The following is an 18604-nucleotide window of genomic DNA, read 5'->3' on the forward strand; positions in this document are numbered from 1 at the left end:
AGGATAGACTCTGAAATAAAAGGCTGAGCCCATGTCTTCACAAAATACAAGATCAGCGCTGCCATGATTGATCTTCCGGTGTTTGATTTAGAGGGTCTAGCTAAGACTTACTAAATAAAACCCAGAGGGCACCCATAGTCGGCAGCCGGTACTCCTGCTTCCACAAGGAGTAAAGGAAGCTGGTAGGAGCGTTTGCTCCCATTGGCCTTCTGCTGTGAGGAAAGTGGGGATACGTGAAACAAGCGGGGAAACTCTAGCTTCATAATTAACATAGCGGGAGTTGCATATCTTAATTCAACCTTCCCTTTTAGTGTAGACCTGGCCTGAATGACAAACCCACTGCTAACTGTAAACAGTACATTAAGGAAAACCAAGAACTAGGGGTCATCAAATGAAATTAATAAGTACGAGGTTAGCAACAAACAAAAGGAAACATTTCTTCACACAATGGACTATTAACCTGTGGAACTCCTTGCCAGGACTTTAATAGGACTCAAAAATGAACTAGATAAATTCATAGAGGGCAGATCCATCAATGGCTATTAGCTGGGAATGGGTGACAGGGCATGGATCACTTGATGATTATCTGTTCTGTTCATTCTCTCTGGGGCACCTGGCATTGGCCACTGTCAGAAAACAGGATATTGGGCTAGGGAAAACTTTGGTCTGACCCAGCATGGCTGTTCTTAGGTTCAGTCATCAAGTGGTCCCACCTCTGTTACCCATTCCCAGCCTCCGACAAACAGAGGCTAGGGACACAATTCCAACCTATCCTGGCTAATAGCCACTGATGGACAAAAAGGATGTGGCTGCATTGGAAAGAGTCCAGTGGAAGGCAATAAAAATGTTTAGGGGGCTGGAGCACATGACTTACGAGGAGAGGCTGAGGGCTTATTTAGTCTGCAGAAGAGAAGAGTGAAGGGGGATTTGGTAGCAGCCTTTAACTACCTAAAGGGGGGTTCCAAAGAGAATGGCGCTAGGCTGTTCTCAGTGATGACGGAACGAGAAGCAATGGTCTCAGGTTAAAGTGAGGGAGGTCTAGTTTGGATATGAAGAAAAGCTATTTCACTAGGGGTGCATCTACATTGCACCGTAACTCAAAATAAGATACTCAATTTGAGCTACACAAATTGCGTATCTTATTCCAATGATGTTCTGAAATAGCTTATTTCATCATATGGCGCTGCCTACACAGTGCCAGATTTTGAAATAAAGCACTGTCCCAAAATGTCCCTTATTCCTTGTAGAATTACAGGGACATCAGAATATCAAGCCTGAAATAACGGGCTTGCTGTGAAGACGCGGGATAGCTATTTCAGGATACTCCGATATCCTGAAATAGCATTGCAGTGTAGACATAGCCTAGGAGGATGGTGAAGCACTGGAATGGGTTACCTTGGGAGGTGGTGGAATCTCCATCCCCGGAGGTTTTGAAGTCCTGGCTTGACAAAGCCCTGGCTGGGATGATTTAGTTGGGGTTGGGCCTGCTTTGGTCAGGGAGCTGGACTCGATGACCTTCTAAGGCAGTGTTTCTTAAACTTTTCAAGACCGAGGAACACGAAGGCTTTTTTTTTTTTTTTAAGGAAAACAAAGGATTTTTTGTTGAGGGAAAAAAAGGGGGGAGGGAGGAGTTGAGGGAAAAAAGGTTGACAAAACAAAGTCACCTGCCCCTTTAAGGGCAGCCATTTTGAATTCTGTTCTCCACGGCACACTCTGACTGCCTTTAAGAAACACTGTTCTAAGGGCTCTTCCAACTCTAGGATTCTATGATTATGATTCTATGAGCAGAATAACAGATTGTTTGTTCAGGTGCTGGTGAAAGGGAAAGGTGCCGCTGAAGCTCAACTGGAAGAGAGCACAACTGGCTTTCTAGGCCACTGCCCCCAAGAGAACCCTCTCTGGCCAAACCTGACTGTGCAGCAACATCTGGAGGTGTATGCAGCTGTGAAAGGGATGAGGAAAGAAGATGCGATGCTTACCATCAGGCGGTACATAGTAAAACAAATCAAGTTTTTGGCTTTTATTTCATATTTTGGAACGATAGAACAGAGAGAGAATGAAATTTTACTGAAAGCCAGACACTTCATCTAAAGCAATAAGATTCAGCAGAACTGCCTCAATGTCTTCCTTTGGTTGATGTAGCCAAGCATATAAGCCACACCGAATTTCTCATTTAGAACGAGTTAGATTTGCAGCTGGTGGTGCTAGCTGTATCTGTGTCTAAACTGTAGGTTGTGAAGTCTGGTGCTAAGAAGTGAAATTAGGGGTTATAATCGATCAGTGAAGTACTGTCCACTCTAGACAAGATGGAGAGGATTTATAACAGACTAGCAGATTTCCCCAGCATTGCCTGGGTCTGTAATACAGGAATTTCATCAAATGTACTTTATTTCTTCAGCCCTACACACTCTTATCATTTGCTGGGTTTTAATCAAAAACGGGATAGCCAATTTGGTTTTCCAAAAGCATTTTCTTCTAGTTTTCAAACCATTGATGTAACTCTGCCAAAGCAGAGCCCTTCTCCAAATTTCTCTGTTTGATCTCTTTTCTGTAAGCAGTCCTATAAGAAGGAGTCTTCAGATCATGACAAGACTTCAGACAACATGCACTTTGGAAAGATTTGCACCCCTCCATGGGTCAGCTTCAGGAGGGTGTCCTTGCGTGAAAATATACAGTGAGATTAGTTTATGGGCACCTCAGAAATCTGAAATGCAGTAATGTCTGCGTCCATTTTTTCTCATAATCCACAAGAATTCTGCAAAGAGGAGGAAGTGAGCATTTTCTGGCATTAGACATGCCTTTTCCTTAGGAGAAAAGAATAGATGCCCCCCCCCCCAAAAAGTCATTTTGCAGAAAGAAAGCAACGCTCCTCCAAGCAATCCTCTTTGGTTGGTGCCATCAGAAAAAGAACTAGGAATGTTAAAACAGAGTGGCCAAAGATTCACCACTAGTGATGGAGAAAGGGTACACCTCTTGTACCAGTGGGGGCATGGTGTTGTGTCACCCAGAAGAGCTGACAGGAAAGGGCAGACCTCTTGGGGTTCCACTGCAAAGCCCCAAAAATAGAATTGTGCTGGTTGTGGAGGAGCATGAGTTCCCAAAGCAAAGTCCACCAGGAGCCTCTACTCTCAGAAACCCTCCACTCTCCATAAGACCTTCTACCAGGACCCAGCTGTCCCTACAAGAGGAACTGCGCCCACTCTTTCCATTGTGCTGCCAAGCTGTTGAATGGTGGGGAAAATCAAATGTTCATTTTACTTTCTTTCTTTCTCCTTCTGCACAGGATAGCAAAGGCTCTGGAGCTTCAGGATCATTTAAAGAAAGCGATCAGGAAATTATCTGCTGGAGTAACTAGAAAGGTGGGTTTTTCTTAATTAAGTGTAAACCTATAATAAGAAAAGCCAAAAAGGAGTTTGAAGAACAGCTAGCAAAATGTTTTTAAGTACATCATTAGCAGAAAGCCTGCTAAGCAACCAGAGGGGCCCTTGGATGATCGAAATGCTAAAGGAACACTCAAAGATGATAAATTCATCACAGAGAAACTAAATGGATTCTTTGCTCCAGTCTTCATGGCTGAGGATGTGAGGTTGATTCCCAAACTTGAGCCATTCTTTTTAGGTGACAAATCTGAGGAATTGTCCCAAATTGAGGTGTCATTAGAGGAGGTTTTAAGCAAATGGGTAAACTTAACAGTAACAAGTCACCGGGACCAGGTGGCATTCACCCAAGAGTTCTGAAAGGACTCAAATGTGAAATTGCGGAACTATTAACTGTGGTTTGTAACCTATCCTTTAAATCAGCTTCTGTACCTAATGACTGGAAGATAGTTTACATGATGCCATTATTTAAAAAGGGCTCTAGAAGTGATCCTAGCAATTACAGATCAGTAAGTCTAACGTCAGTACCGGGCAAATTAGTTGAAACTATAGTAAAGAATAAAATTGTCAGACACATAGATGAACATAATACATTGGGGGAAAGTCAACGTGATTTTTGTAAAGGGAAATCCTGCCTTACTAATCTACTAGCGTTCTTTGAGGGGGTCAACAAACAATTGGACAACGGGGATCCAGTAGATATAGCTTTCCAGAAAGCCTTTGACAAAGTTCCTCACTAGAGGTTCTTAAATAAAGTAAGTTGTCATGGGATAAGAGGAAAGGTCCTTTCATGGATTGGTAACTGGTTAAAAGAATGGAAACAAAGAGTAGAATAAATGGCAAGTTTTCATAATGAAGAGAGGTAACTAGTGGTGTCCCCCAAGGGTCTGTCCTGGGATCAGTCCTATTCAACTTATTTATAAATGATCTGGAGAAAAGGGGAAACAGTGAGGTGGCAAAATTTAAGATAGTTAATACCAAAGCAGACTGTGAAGAGCTTCAAAAAGATCTTGCCAAACGAAGTGATTAAGCAAAAAAATTGCAAATTAAATTTAAAGTTGATAAATGTAAAGTAATTCACATTGGAAAAAATAATCCCAACTATACATACAATATGATGGGGATTAATTTAGCTACAACTACTCAAGAGAGAGATCTACAAGGCATTGAGGTTTGTTCTCTGAAAACATCCATGCAGTGTGCAGCAGCAGTCAAAAAAGCAAACACAATGTTAGGAATCATTAAAAAAGGAATAGAAAATAAGACAGAGAATATCTTATTGCCTCTGTATAAAACTTTGGTATGCCCACATCTTGAATACCACATACAGATATGGTCACCTCCTCTCAAAAAAGATATATTGGCATTGGAAAAGGTTCAGAGAAGGGCAACAAAAGTGATTAGGGGTTTGGAATGGGTCCAATATGAAGAGAGATTAAAAAGACTTGGACATTTCCTCTTAGAAAAGAGGAGACTAAGGGGGGATATGATAGAGGTCTATAAAACCATGACTGGTATGGAAAAAGTGTATAAGGAAACGTTATTTACTTGTTCCCACAATGTAAGAACTAGGGGTCACCAAATGAAATTAATTGGTAGCAGGTTTAAAACAAACAAAAGAAAGTTTTTCTTCATGCAGAGCACAGTCAACCTGTGGAACAACTTGCCAAAGGATTTTATGAAGACTAGGACTTCAACAGGATTAAAAAAGAGCTAGATAAATTCATGGAGGTTAGGTCCATCAATGGCTATTAGCCAGGATGGGTAGGAATGTTGTCCTTAGCCTCCGTTTCTCTGGAAATGGATGACAGGAGAAGGATCATGTGATTAGGGGGCTGGAGCACATGACCTTTGAGGAGAGGCTGAGGGAGTTGGGTCTGTTTAGTCTGCAGAAGCGAAGAATGGGGGGGATTTGATAGCAGCCTTCAACTTCCTGAAGGGAGCTTCCAAAAAGGATGGAGAAAGGCTGTTCTCAGTAGTGACAGATGGCAGAACAAGGAGTAGTGGTCTCAAGTTGTGGTGGGAGAGGTCCAGGTTGGATATTAGGAATCACTATTTCACTAGGAGAGTGGTGAAGCACTGGAATGGGTTACCTCGGGAAGTAGTGGAGTCTCCATCGCTAGAGGTGTTTAAGTCTCAGCTTGACAAAGCCCTGGCTGGGTTGATTTAGTTGGGATTGGTCTTGGCTAGAGCAGGGGGCTGGACTTGATGACCTTCTGAGGTCTTTTCCAGCTCTATGATTCTATGATAATTACCTGTTGTGATCCCTCCCTCTGGGACATCTGGCATGGACCACTGTCCGCAGACAGAATACTGACCTAGATGGACCTTTGGTCTGACCCAGTATGGCCATTTTTTTGTTCTAATGTTCTTCGGAGATTCTCAGGGCAGCTAACCCCTCCTGCCGCTTGCACTGCAGCAGCTACATCTCTATTTTGAGCAAACTGCCTTGATCAGAACTAGCATGCATATAACCGCTTGAGCTGCCAGCCCTCTTGCTGCAGTCCAGACATAGCTTGTTAAGTCAGTGCGAGCGATGGGTGCTCAGCACTTTTGGAAATTAGGCCACTGATTAAATGTTGCAAATGTTGCTCCCTGCTCTGCCAGAGTGGAATAACTCCACTAAGCTAGTGCAAAGTCCTTGTGCATTGGCACTGGTGTAAATGAAAGCAGAACCCAACCTTTCCTGTTCTGTTTGTTGCAAGTATACACTAGTAACATCTCTGTTTGGGAATTAACCTATTGCTTTGGGCAGGGGGTTAGACTCCATGACCTCTTGCGGTGTCTTCCAATCCTATGATACTATGATTCTATGTGATGGCTGGTAAATTATCTCCAGGAAATAACTTGCGTGTTTCTGAAACATCCATAATGTGAACGAAAAATTCCATTGATCCAGAGGGAGCCTCCTTCTAATACCAGCTGCATGGATGAGACTTTTCACGAAATGGTGAGGCCCAGGCAGGCATTTTGTGCTGCATCACTTTGAGGGACGTTACATCCATGTAATCTAGTACAGAACATTGCACCGTTTAGATTGTTCAGCTTCCTTACATTGCAAGCATGTATATGGATGTGGAGGAAACGAAGTGCAAGCACTGGTCTCTTGAAGGTTGACATGTTTTTTGCTTGCTCTAAATTAGAAAATTTCCAAGTCCTGCACAGAAATGAATCACAGGCATCATTTTTTCCAAAGAAAATGTGTTAATTGCTCTCACATAAAGGCATCCCCACAGACTTCAGGAAGACAGAACATGGCTCCCAATGTCTATTCCTTGTTTTAGGTGTGTTTTGCACTGAGCATGTTGGGGAAACCCACAGTTCTGCTTCTGGACGAACCATCCACTGGACTGGACCCGAAAGGGCAAAGTCATGTGTGGTGAGTCATGCCCGAATCAATGAGTAAGCATGTTTTTAACATCTGAGCTAAATCACCAGCACATAATGAAAAGTTGAGGGCCGAGACTTTCGGGGCTTGGCGGGGGTCAAGCTTCTAAATCCACAATGGAGCTCTTATCAAATGGCCTGTTTCTGGGCATGTTTACGCTGGCGATGGAAGGTGTAAATTCCAGCTGTAATGGACATGTCCGCGGATTGAGCGAGCGTGCTAAAAATAGAACTGTAGCCAGGGAGGCATAAGCCAGCGGTATGGGCTAACTGCCCGAGAATATGCCTAAAATCTCAGATAGAAGCACACTCAGGGTAGCTAACCCATCCTGACATTTTAGCTCGAGCTGTAGAGAACTTGAGCTTGAAGCTCTGGAAGTCCTCTTTGGTATCCCTGAAGTCAACCAACCAGTCAGTTGTCATCAGGCTTAGAAATGGCACCCTCTACTGGCCAAGGTCCTTCTAGTGCAAGAAGCATTGGACCTCCAGGTAAATTAGTACCCCCCGATGATTCAGATTCCTTCCCAGTGGCATAGGAGAGTGAGGTAGGGAGTTACACACCCTATACTATCTCTTCCATCCAATAGTAGTGCAGGGACAGCTGCAACTTGGATTCTAGAATTAGTAGTACCATGTTTTAGCATCATTGAGAACTCTGGAGGGAGTTCGCATCCCAACCATTCATGATCCGAAGAAAAAAAAATCTGTGAAGACTCTGTTTCAGTTCATGGGAGGGAGCAAAATGTAGTATTTATTTTCCTAAGTCAGTTCCTCCCATCCCTTCTGAGCAGCATTGTCTCGTTGAGAGTTGTTTTCTCTTGAAATGACACAATCCTGATTCTTCGTGGGCACAGCATTTCAGCTACAGTGGGTCCAAAAAAGAAGTACTGAACCGCTCCGTCCCACTAACTCAGCACTGTGGCAAATCTTATTTCAGAGCAATCCCTCAGTGGATTTGGGTCATAGCATTTCCAACATTATTTCAAAGTACTTTGAAGTAGACACCAGTTGAAGTTGTCATTAGGTTTCAAGTACATTCCTGTTGTCATTGGGAGGGGAAAATACAATCGAAACATTTGGTGAGCACATCTTCTGAATTAATGTTGGTTCTTTCTTTTTAGGAAAGCAATTCGGGCTGCCCTGAAGAACAAGCAGCAAGGAGCCATCTTGACCACCCACCACATGGAGGAGGCTGAAGCACTGTGTGATCGAGTGGCCATCATGGTGTGTGGAAAGCTCCGGTAAGATACAACATAGATCAGTGGACTAGCAAGATGAATGCTATGGAAGTTCTCAGAGAACAGGCAGATTTTAGGGAACCAGCCTCATTTGTTACGCCTACCAGGGCTTAAATTCTCATAGAGCATTTCCTGAACCCGCTACACTGTTCCTGTTTTCTCCCCTGCCCCCACAACATGCTATAAAGACAATGAGAGGAATGGAAATATTTACTGGAGCTCTGCTGTGGACAGCTCTGGCTGAATATAAGTCTTGATAGCCACTGCCCTAAGGCCTTGTCTACACTAAAATGAAGATTGCCACTGCCACAATCAATCTTTCAGAGTTTGATTTAGTGAGTCTAGTTAAGACTCGCTAAATCAAACTCAGAGGGCACCCCTGCTGGTGGCTGGTACTCCTTCTTGGCTTAAGGTAAGATGACTTTAGCTACATATTCTACATAACTGGAGTTGTGTACCTTAAGTCGAGCTGCTGGGTCTAGGGTACACCTGGCCTTAAGAGGAGAGGGACATGAAAGTAAGATTTTTGGTCCATTAATAAGTATTGGCCACTGTGTTGCTTTCTTTGTCTCCAGGTGCATTGGGGCTGTTCAATACCTGAAAAGCAAGTTTGGTAAAGGTTACTTACTGGAAATTAAAGTAAAAGATCCAGCACAAGTTGATTGCCTCCATATGGAGATTATGAGGATCTTTCCACATGCAGATCGTCAGGAACGGTAAATGCAATACATATCAGGGTCATGAATAATGTTCCCTCTAATCTTTTTCCTCCATGTGTACATTTTTATCTGTGTGTGGAATAATTTTATGTGCACAAGGCATGTGTAAATGTGCACCACCAATAGAGACAAAAACCTAGCTGTGGATGCTCTGCTAATCAGCAGGGTGACATTTGACTCTCTCCTGAGTGGCTACACAAGCACCCAGCTTACAAGGTACACTGGTCCTGAATGTCTACAGAGTTGCTTAGGCCTTGTCGATACTTCCAGAAAGATTGATGCTCTGGAGGTTGATCTTCTGGGGTTCAACTTAGTGGGTCTTGTAAGGACCCACTAAATCAAATGCTGAGGTCACCCTAATGGACTTTGGTTCTCCTCACAGTCATGAGGAGTAAGGGAAATTGATGGGAGAGTTTCTCCTGTTGATCTCCATGGTGGGCTTAGCCCAGAAATTCGGTTTAAGATACATTGACTCTAACAACGCAGTTCTCGTAGCTGGAGTTGTGTATCATAAGTCGAATTTCTGACATAGTGCAAACCCACCCTTAATGTGTCATTCCTGCTACTGGGCGGCAAACATAACAGCCTGATCCAAGATATCTCCTTGGGAAAGACCAGTGGGTTACAGTTTCTAGCTAGCAAGTTGATTAGAGACTGTGATTGTGCCTGGGCCATGCAATTAGATATGGGAGCTTTTTATACCTTCTCCTTCACCTCTGGACAATGGACAGTTTAATTAGTGGCTTGATTTTCAAAATGGACACCTTTTTCTTTTCTCTCTCAGGGTTTCCTCTTTGCTGGTGTACAAGGTACCAATGCACAATGCATTGCCTTTATCCCAGACTTTCTCCAAGCTAGAGACAGGTAAGAAAGAAACTACCAGGGCAAGGCTAAGGTCCGTTGAAAAGGACTTGGTAAAGGTGAAACGTATTTTTGTAACCTGTATCTTCCTTTCCCCACAGCCAAACGCACCTTCGGCCTCGAGGAGTACAGCTTTTCTTTGAACACTTTGGAACAGGCATGGGATTTCAGCATTCTCCCTACCTATTGGGAAGGACGATGTGGGGACGGTTTGCATGGGCTGCAGACCTGCCGGGGGAGCAAAGCACAAGGATTGAATTTTGGGAGGAGGAAAAACAGATGCTTATGGGAGACAGATTCATGCTCATGATTCTACAGGGAATAGTTACAGCAGGGACTGTCAGAGGGAGGTCCAGCCTGCCCAGTCAGGAAAGGGAGTAACAGGACAGACGTTGCCTGACTATTCCCCTGCGATTCTATCCCAGATTGTGAGGAGCTGCATAGTGAGCCAAGCAGCCTTTTCAAGTCGCTGCTCCCCAAGGCTCCGCTTCTCTTATGAGCTGGGCAGCAGAGCCTTGTTGGTGCACGAAGAGATGTGCATGGGTGATGGGAGAATCTAGGGCTGGGGGAGGCCTCACCCCTTTTCCCCCAAACCCCACCCATGACCCCCAGGGAGCCAGGCCCCGCACTGTACCATGGGCAGCCCGCAGCTTCAGCCTTCCCTCAGCCACCCATGGAGTAGGGTGGTTGCTGCCTTCCCCAGGTTCCCGCAAGCATTGGTGGCCCGTGGTTCCCTTCCACCCTGCATTGGGTTGTCCACAGCCTCCCCGTCTCCCGCACGTGCATCCTGGCCACTCCAGAGTATGGGCAGCCCTTGCATTCCCCACCCTCCCGAAGATGGGAGGGCTCCTGTCTCTCTGGCCCCGAAGGAGAACTGACAGTGTACGGCCCCAGCCTTAGCACGGCTGAAGCCCAGAGAGCCCCAGGAGACCAGGGGGAGCCATGCTGAATGGGGGAAGAGGGTTGGAGGCAGAGGGTGGGTGGGGCCAGCTTGTCAGTTTGGGAAGGCTGTGCCTTCCCCTGCCTCCTATACCCGCCGCCCAGGGAGATGTACATCAGCCTCCTGCAGCAGGGAGAAATGAGCAGACAAACCACGACTGAGTCACAGTCGGTTGTGTGAGTGGCTCGTGGCTGCAATGCCTGGCCTGATGTGCCAGGCATGAGGCTAGGCCATAACTCCCCCACCCCCATCCTGTGTGCATAAATTCTACGGTCAGACACTGCTCTGTGCAATGTTGCCATGCCGTTTCAGTCGGGCATCGTGGTCTGAATAGCCCCCGTAAAGCGCCTTTGCTCCATTCCAGCTTCACTTGAAATCTGTCGGGTGACGCATGCGTAGAAGTGAATGAAAATAAAACTCCAGTTTTAGACAGGACAATGGCTTTGTTCCAGTGTTGCTAGTGACCTTTGGGGACATGGTGAACAGGAAACCAGACTGAACTTGGCTGCTTTGAAGAGAGCTGTATCAGCAGAAAACCTGTCCTCTGTGATGATCCTATTTGGGCAACCGCAAACCTTTATGTTGCCTTCATAAAAATGGTAACAGATGTTTCATGTGTTGGTTTATTAGTCCCAGGAAATAACCAGAGCTTTGTTGCTGTCCATTTCAGGTGTTCTTAGAACTCTCCCGTGAGCAAGAAATGAATAATTTTGACACAGCTTTGGAAGGTACTTTTGAATGGAAAAGACTTCACCAGGAAGACCTTTAAAAATACCAACCTGTTCCATTATATTTTATTCAGCATTCATGTGTATGATTTAATAATGCACATATTTACTATTATTACCACACACTTATCAGCATAATAAACATTGTGGCATGTAGCTTTGAGGCTGCTGTTCTTTGGACTCAGAAGTACTTTTTGCTAAATTAGCCTCCATGGTGAGAAAGGAAGATTTGTAAAGGTGAAGGCAGTGGGGTAACTCAAGGTAAATTGCTCTGCTTACAATAGGTGTTGGAGAAGTTCAGGCCTGGAACTGTGAAACAAGTCCATGAACTTGACAGATGGGTGTGGACTGTTGATATGGATGGGGAAGCATGCTTTGAAGTGAACAATTAACTACATACAGATGTACCTTGTTAGCATCGTCATCAGTCACCACCATCTAATTGAGATTCAGTCCAATCTTCAGCTCATGCACAACCACACAGAATAATCAATGGAGTGAGAACAATGAGATTCTGTTTTCCACTGGTACAGATAATCTACAAACCATGTTGCAAGTGCATAATCCTTGCACATTCATGGTGATCTCAAGCTTCCCCTTTAGTCTGAAGAGAGCAGAGTAAGAATGAGGGTAAAAGCCTCACAAAACCCCTAAGAGATAAATATTAACCGGAGGGAGGTTAATGAAGCAAAGAAGGGCTAAGTGACTTGACCATAGTCACAAGATGAGTGAGTGGCAGAGTAACTGGAACACAAACATTTCCTGTTCCCATTTCTGTGCATTTCCCTCTGTGGGGAAGTGAATAACTGATAAATGCCATCATCTAATGCACAGAAGGAAGTCAGTTTATATACTGCTCATCATTCTTTCTAACTGAAATTTTATAATTAAAGGCATTTTATATGGTCATGTCCTTTATTATGTTTGTCTCAATGGAGGAGTGATCTGCATGAAGCTGACCCTTCAGTTCTTATGCTTATAAGAAGCACTTGGGATCTTTTTTTGGGGAAAAAGAAATACACTACCTTTACTGAAAATACAATACATGCATTGTCTCTCTGTCTTTCTCTCTCACCCACCTATACCCCCCTGCAGATGAGCTAGTCTAATGGACTTTTACACTGAACATGAGTGAAGAGGTAGGCTCTGTCAGTCTTGTACCAATGCTTCAAGGCTCTGCAGGATTGAACCCAGAATTCTGCGGCAAAACCCCCCATCCTCATACCTGTAAATTCCCATTTGAGCCTGAATTTTGCAATGCCACTCAGCAATCCTTGATTCTTACATGGTGTTAATCTCGGAGCTTTCCACGGTTATCCCTGGGTGGTTATTGTCCGGCTCTTCATCATTATGTCTTGTTGGTCATCTCACCTTTCAGGGGTCTCTGCCTGTCTCCAAGGTTGTCAATTTTGCTAACTCCTTTAGCATCGGGCACAATGGATGATTTCATATCATCTCATAAGAACATAAGAATGGCCTTTGGTCAGACCAAAGGTCCATCTAGCCCAGTGTCCTGTCTGCTGATAGTGGCCAATACCAGATGCCCCAGAGGGAGGGATCACAACAGGTAATTATCACATGATCCTTCTCCTGTCACCCATTTCCAGACAAACAGAGGCTAAGGACAACATTCCTACTCATCCTGGCTAATAGCCATTGACGGACCTACCCTCCCTGAACCTATCTAGCTCTTTTTTGTATCCTGTTGAAGTCCTAGTCTTCACAACATCCTCTGGCAAGGAGTTCCACAGGTTGACTGTGGCTAGGGAACAGGGAGTGACTGCTGCCTCTTGCCTTCAGCTCCTTTGCCACAAACTTCTCGGCTTCATAATCACCACCCAACCCCTCCTCAATTGGCCTTCATGCAATGAAGCCTGGCTTTCTCTCCCTGTCAGGCATTGTCAGCAGTGTTTCCTCCTGTAAGCTGAGCATTTAGGTGACCACCCAGGAGAAATTCAAATGCTGCCCAGTGGATTAGAAGAGTGCCCACAAGCTCTGGCTAAAGGTATGGAAGAATAGCTGCAAAAATCCTATGGAACCAGCTCTGCTTGTCCCTGAGGGAACAGCTGTGATGCTGAGGAGATATGGGGCAAGATGGTTGCATTCGTTTTCTGAGTAGAAGCTCATGTTAGTACAGCCACAGACACCATGAGCCGATGTGCCCTGTGGGGGCTACCTTACCTCAGGAGAGAGAGGCGCCAACGCCGAGAATCGGTTGAGTACCACAGAAACCGTTCTCTCTCCCCGCAGGCAGTACCGCAGGAGGTAGAATAAGGATCAGAGCGAGCAGCGGTAGCCTCAGAAAAAGGGAGACGCCCTTGTTGGGGCACACTGGAGGAGGTAGGGGGCATGGCTGGGCCTTCCTATAGCCCAGAATATTTCTAGATGCCACAACAATTTATTGAGGCAGTTGCTAACTCAGTGCCAGCGAGGACGGTTTTCCAGACTGCTCCAGGGATGGGTACAGCTCTCGGTTTGGAGCAGGACCAAAGGTGTCCCCAAGATACTTCTTCACATGCACCCCCTTCTGTTTTTTTTACTGAGCTCTGCTCGGGCCCTGGGATGAATTCAGTGGTCCAGGAACATTTTTAAGGGAGGGGGGTGCTGACATCCTCCGCCTCCCCCACACCTGTCCTCTCCCATCCGAGCTGAGGCCAGGAGCAACACCCTGGCACAGGGCTGGCTACAAAGTCTCCCTCTCTGGTGCACGGGGCTGGCTGCTGGGACCCCTGGCTCGGAGCCAGCAGCAGAATCCTCAGCGCATAGGGCAGCAGGTGGGCACAGAGTTGACAGAGGAAGCAGCTGGCATCCTGGTTGCGGGGCTTCAGCACCCTTGTGCCGATAGGTGAATTCAACCCTCAATATTCCTATCACCCATCCAACAAGGTTTTCCACTTGCATAGGGCCCAATCCTGCAAGCTTCTGACTTCCCTCAAGCACCACTGAATTTGGTGGAAGCTGAGGTCACTAAGTACCCCCAAGGAAGCGCTTAGCATCTCGCAGGATCAAACTCTTATTTACTCGCTGCTTTGTCGCACCAGATTTCTGGGCTGTGACCTTTAGCCATCCTTCCTGTCAGCTCCAGAGTTCAGAGGCGATTTTCTAAGGCACTTTTGGCTGTAACTTTCCTCAGCGTGCTCTCCCTGGCTACGTTTGTTTACAGTATTCAGCGCTCATCCCAGGGCCTTCCACTGCAGCACTGCTAGCTAGGAGAACTGGTAGCCAGGGAAGGGGAGGAGAAATTTGAGAACCATTCACATGCACGGAACCATTTGGCAGCAGGGCAGAGGATAGGACGCTGTTTCCTTTCAGGGACTGTTCTGGTCTCAAAACAACAGTGCAGAGAAACGGAGGGAGCGTGTTCACTGTTTTCTCAGACTTGTCCCAGTGTCTCTGTTTCCTTCCTCAACGCCGGCTGTTGTGAAGGTGAGTTTTTTTCTGCCTCCGTGTTTCTGGACTGTCTGAGCCCTGTCCCCTCTGTTAATGCTTTTCACTCTCTGAAGCTGGGCTGTTAAACCAGTTCTGCTATAGCGAACTAGCCACATTATTCTGAAAGTGCAAATAATTCTGTGAGCCCACTAGCCGCACTCAACCTGACAGATCGGCACATGTGGCTGGTGGCTAGCATGTTGGCCACCATGGCTAAAGTCTTTGGGATTTACTGTTGCCGCAAATGGTTTTGCACTGGTGTGTGGGTGGGTGGGTGGGTGGGAAATTTTTGACCCATTGTTTTTTCCCTCAAAAAATGCCCATTTGTTGCCACTGGAAACTTTTCAGGAGAATGGATCAGTTTTGACGAAAACGTTTGTTGGGAAAAGGGCTGCTCACCAGACCAGCCAATAGCCAGGTGGTTAAGGACTCACAGGGGATGGGGGCAGCTCTAGCCCTGATGAATATTTAAATGAAGTAGAATAAATTCAACAGGACAGTTTAAGCGAGACCCAACTCGGAATGGCCACTGTCCTGAGGGCCAGGATAGTCACTTGGGGTGAGAGGGAGTAATAAAGTAAGTAGCTGAACCTGCATCTCTGCCTTATTGGGGAGGGTCCTACCTATTGGTTACAGTGGGCTAGGTGGTCCCTCTTTTTCCATGAAAATCTTTGGAAAGTCTCTGTTTCTTCCTGAGGCAAAACCAGGAAAAACAAATTAAAATTCTGAAAATTCAGTGGGACGAGCACTGTGAACCCAAGTCTAGCTGGAAATTCTGCTGGAAGCCTGCCATTGGCAGATTCTGCTGCTCTCAGGAGTCATTCTCCAGGCACAGTTTCCCCCATTAGTTGCATGTTCTGCAATGTGCCGAGGGAGGCTGAGGCGAAACGAGAATTTGATGGGAAATTAGACTTCCAACTAAATAATGTTCTCATAAAAACTTCACAGATGGCCATCTGCAGAAAAGGTCAGCTTCGTGTGTAAAAACCCAGTCACTCAAATACCTAAATGATAAATGTTGGCTATGCCACTGCGGTGCCTTGTGGGAGTTGACGTTTAGGTACCTCGTGTCCCCGGTTTCCTCTCCCGAGTGTGTTCGCCAGCAGGGCTAACATCTCCCATGGTGCACTAGGGCCAGGAACTCCCACAGAGCACCATCCTGGCTCATCACAAGGAGGCCCGGGGGACATGAAGCATGACGGAGCCTGGCCCACAGAGGAGACTGAATCCGTGAGGCACCTACATAAAAACTCCCACAAGGCATTGCAGTAGCATTTCCAAATGGAAATGTTCGGTCTTTTGCGGATGTGGATGTTGCATTGCAAACTAGAAGATTTTTTTAGAGGGGGTGGTACTGCAAAATTTCCTGCCGGTTCTAGTGCTGAGTGCCTCCTGGGGTCAGCTGACATCAGAGGAGGTGAAAAGTTCTTCGTGTGCTCCTCGTAATAAATAGAGAGAAGCTAGCCTGTTAATGGGGGCAATTGTCCATGGGCCCAGGTGATTTAAAAGGTCCTGGGGGTGGGGGGGGGGGGGTTGGCGGCTGCTGCTACCAGCATCGCAGTGGGTCTAAAGCATGCTTCCTGCCCGCACTCACTCTGCACTGCTCCTAGAAGTGCACGTACCATCCCTGGGAGGGAATGGGGAAACTTTGCACGCTGGCCCCGCCCTGAGCACTGACTCCACAGCTACCATTGGCTGGGAACTGCAGCCAATCGGAGTCATGAGGGGCGGTGCCTATAGCAGTGGCATATGAAGACTGCTCTAGCCTCCCTACTTAAGAACCGCTGCCTGAGGAGTGTGCCGGTCTCCCTCCAAGGTAAGTACTGCACCCCTCGCCCCTTCCTGCCCCCCAATTCCCAGGCCCTGCCCCAGCCCAGAGCCAGCGTCCAAACTCTCCCCCAAAACCTGTGCCCAAGAGCCCCCCCGTTCCTGCACCCAACCTCCCTCCCAGAGCCAGCACCCTGCACCCCCTCTTATCCCCAGATCCCCTCTCAGAGCCCACACCCCACGTCCTCTCTCGAGCCCCAAACCTCTGCCTCCACCGTGTGAGGGTGGGGGAGCGTATCCAGTATGCCACGGGGGGGGGGGGAAGGGATGGTGCAAGCGGGGGGGGGGTGTCTCAGAGAAGAGGCAGGACGTGGCCTTAGAAGGGGTGAGGCAGGGGCAGGGCGAGGGACTTTGGGTTTGCACGGTTAGATAGTTGTCAGGCCATGTGGAAGTCCTGGCTGTGCTAGGACACAAGCCAGGGCATGTGCAGCACCGCCCAAATGTCATGCAGACTCTGTCTACATGGTCACGGCTTGTGCCTGCCTGCGGGCCCACCGGCTGTTCTGACCTGGGGCCTAGAATTGCAGTCAGCCACATCCCCTGCTCATCTGTAGCTGATCGGTACAAACCTCCTGCTCCCCAAAAACCAGACCCTCTCAGGGAGACGTTTCCTTGGCCAGGTTGCTTTTTCACCGAGAACCCGAGAGGAGAGGCCCTGTTTTCTGAGGATGGTTTCCTCTTTCCAGGACAGTCTACTGAAATTCCTCAGAACCACATTCCAAGACCACACCTGACCTAACTGAAGCGAGATTGGAGTAAGGTGCGTGTACACACGCGAGAAATTCATATTAAAAGCAAACTAAAGTTGTTTATAAGTTGTAGCTAGCCTACAAGTTCACAACACTCCCCTTAGCTAGGTCCACTTCAGCTGCTGTTATAAGGTTAAAAAAAGGAAGATGGTACATTTCACAGCGTTCGTTTTTTTCCTCTGATCTTGACATTTGGTCTCTCTCTCTCTCTGTTTTATGTGTATTGTGTGTATTACAATTATTCATTTTTATGTCCTGGATCCTAATCACTTATATTGTGCAAATGTTTACAGCCACCCATCATAGTAGACTTTCATCTCAATGTGTACATCTTCCATCTGGTCTGGGTGTTTGCCTTAAAGTAGCTGAGGAGAGGGGGAGAAGATGTGGCATCCAACTTGCCTGGGTCCGACCCCCAAGGCTGGGGAGCATGTGCTGGTGTTCCCGCTCCCCTGCAACTCACCCGCAGGGCTGGACCACACAGAATCTGTTAGCCTGGGCACCCCTAAACTCTAGTGTGTGAGGGGAATGTGGGGAGTGTCTTTTTGCTTCTCAGTCCGGGGCTTCTCGCTTGTATGCAGCCCCCTGACTGATTTTTTTCTGTGGGTCAGTGACCCCCGACCCAAAAAAGGTTTCCCACCTCTGCCTTAGAGGAAGATGCTGGGGATTCTATAGCAGTGTTTCTCAACCAGTGGTACAAATACACTTAGAGGTTCTTGAGAGAAGTCTGGAGGGTACATCGACATTACTGAAATTTGGAAACAACTGAAAACTGAATTTTTGTGTTAAGTTTTACAGCACTTTATTATGTTTGTACTTTTTATGATTAAGTTGTTTAAACAAATGTGTTGCAACGGTAGAAAAAAACCTGTGTGTCTGAAAACTGTAGGTACTGGTGGTACTTATAGATTTTTTTAAAGGGGTACTTTATTTAAAAAAAAGGTTGAGAAACACTGTTCTAAAGCATTCATGTCATATAAAAGAGATGAAGGGTGTTTTCCCTTGATTCTTTTATTGTAAATTTTACTCTGTACTAAATATAAATTATGGGCACACTCCCAACAATATGTCTCAAATCCTTGACAGCAAATAGTGGATTAATGTACTGACTTTCCTGTACAGCCATTAAAAAAAAAAAAAAGACAGTCTACTACATAGTCCAGTTTCCTATAAGCATTTGGCCTTGCGGATGGACATAAGAGGAGCTATTTATGTCCCTGTGAGAAAGGGGTTATGAGTTTTGCTTTGAGAGACAGGCAGATGACAGAGCCATGAAATGAACCCAGCTGCTCCAAGAGACCTATCCCAGACCACTTGTACCCTCCCTCACGCCACACAAAGGGATCCAT

At 46.3% G+C, this 18604-nt stretch overlaps 2 protein-coding genes across 9 annotated transcripts in view; both read left to right on the plus strand.

The window, feature by feature from the left end:
- The window catches only part of LOC102461494 (ABC-type organic anion transporter ABCA8), an 81949-nt gene extending 70543 nt beyond the window's left edge, over positions 1-11406 (plus strand). For all 5 annotated transcript variants that reach the window (XM_089771869.1, XM_089771867.1, XM_089771868.1 and 2 more), the window contains 8 exons: positions 1810-1988; positions 3284-3359; positions 6662-6756; positions 7886-8005; positions 8578-8718; positions 9506-9585; positions 9684-9739; positions 11193-11406. In XM_089771869.1, coding sequence (XP_089627995.1) covers positions 1810-1988; positions 3284-3359; positions 6662-6756; positions 7886-8005; positions 8578-8718; positions 9506-9585; positions 9684-9739; positions 11193-11291 — 846 coding nt within the window. In that variant the 3' untranslated portion in view covers positions 11292-11406. The remainder of the gene's footprint in view (positions 1-1809; positions 1989-3283; positions 3360-6661; positions 6757-7885; positions 8006-8577; positions 8719-9505; positions 9586-9683; positions 9740-11192) is intronic.
- A 2985-nt stretch (positions 11407-14391) lies between these two features.
- Positions 14392-18604, plus strand: part of LOC102462448 (ABC-type organic anion transporter ABCA8-like) — an 82470-nt gene continuing 78257 nt past the window's right edge. The window contains exons 1-2 of one of the 4 annotated variants that reach the window (XM_075903996.2): positions 14392-14676; positions 17193-17266. The gene's annotated coding sequence lies outside the window, so the exon portion shown is untranslated. Of the gene's footprint in view, positions 14677-17126; positions 17267-18604 lie in introns of all 4 variants that reach the window. The other 3 variants (XM_075903994.2, XM_075903993.2, XM_075903995.2) reach the window with 3 other exon arrangements.

The sequence above is a fragment of the Pelodiscus sinensis genome, chromosome 20, assembly GCF_052426305.1.
Source record: "Pelodiscus sinensis isolate ZL-2025 chromosome 20, ASM5242630v1, whole genome shotgun sequence".
NCBI lineage: Eukaryota > Metazoa > Chordata > Testudines > Trionychidae > Pelodiscus > Pelodiscus sinensis.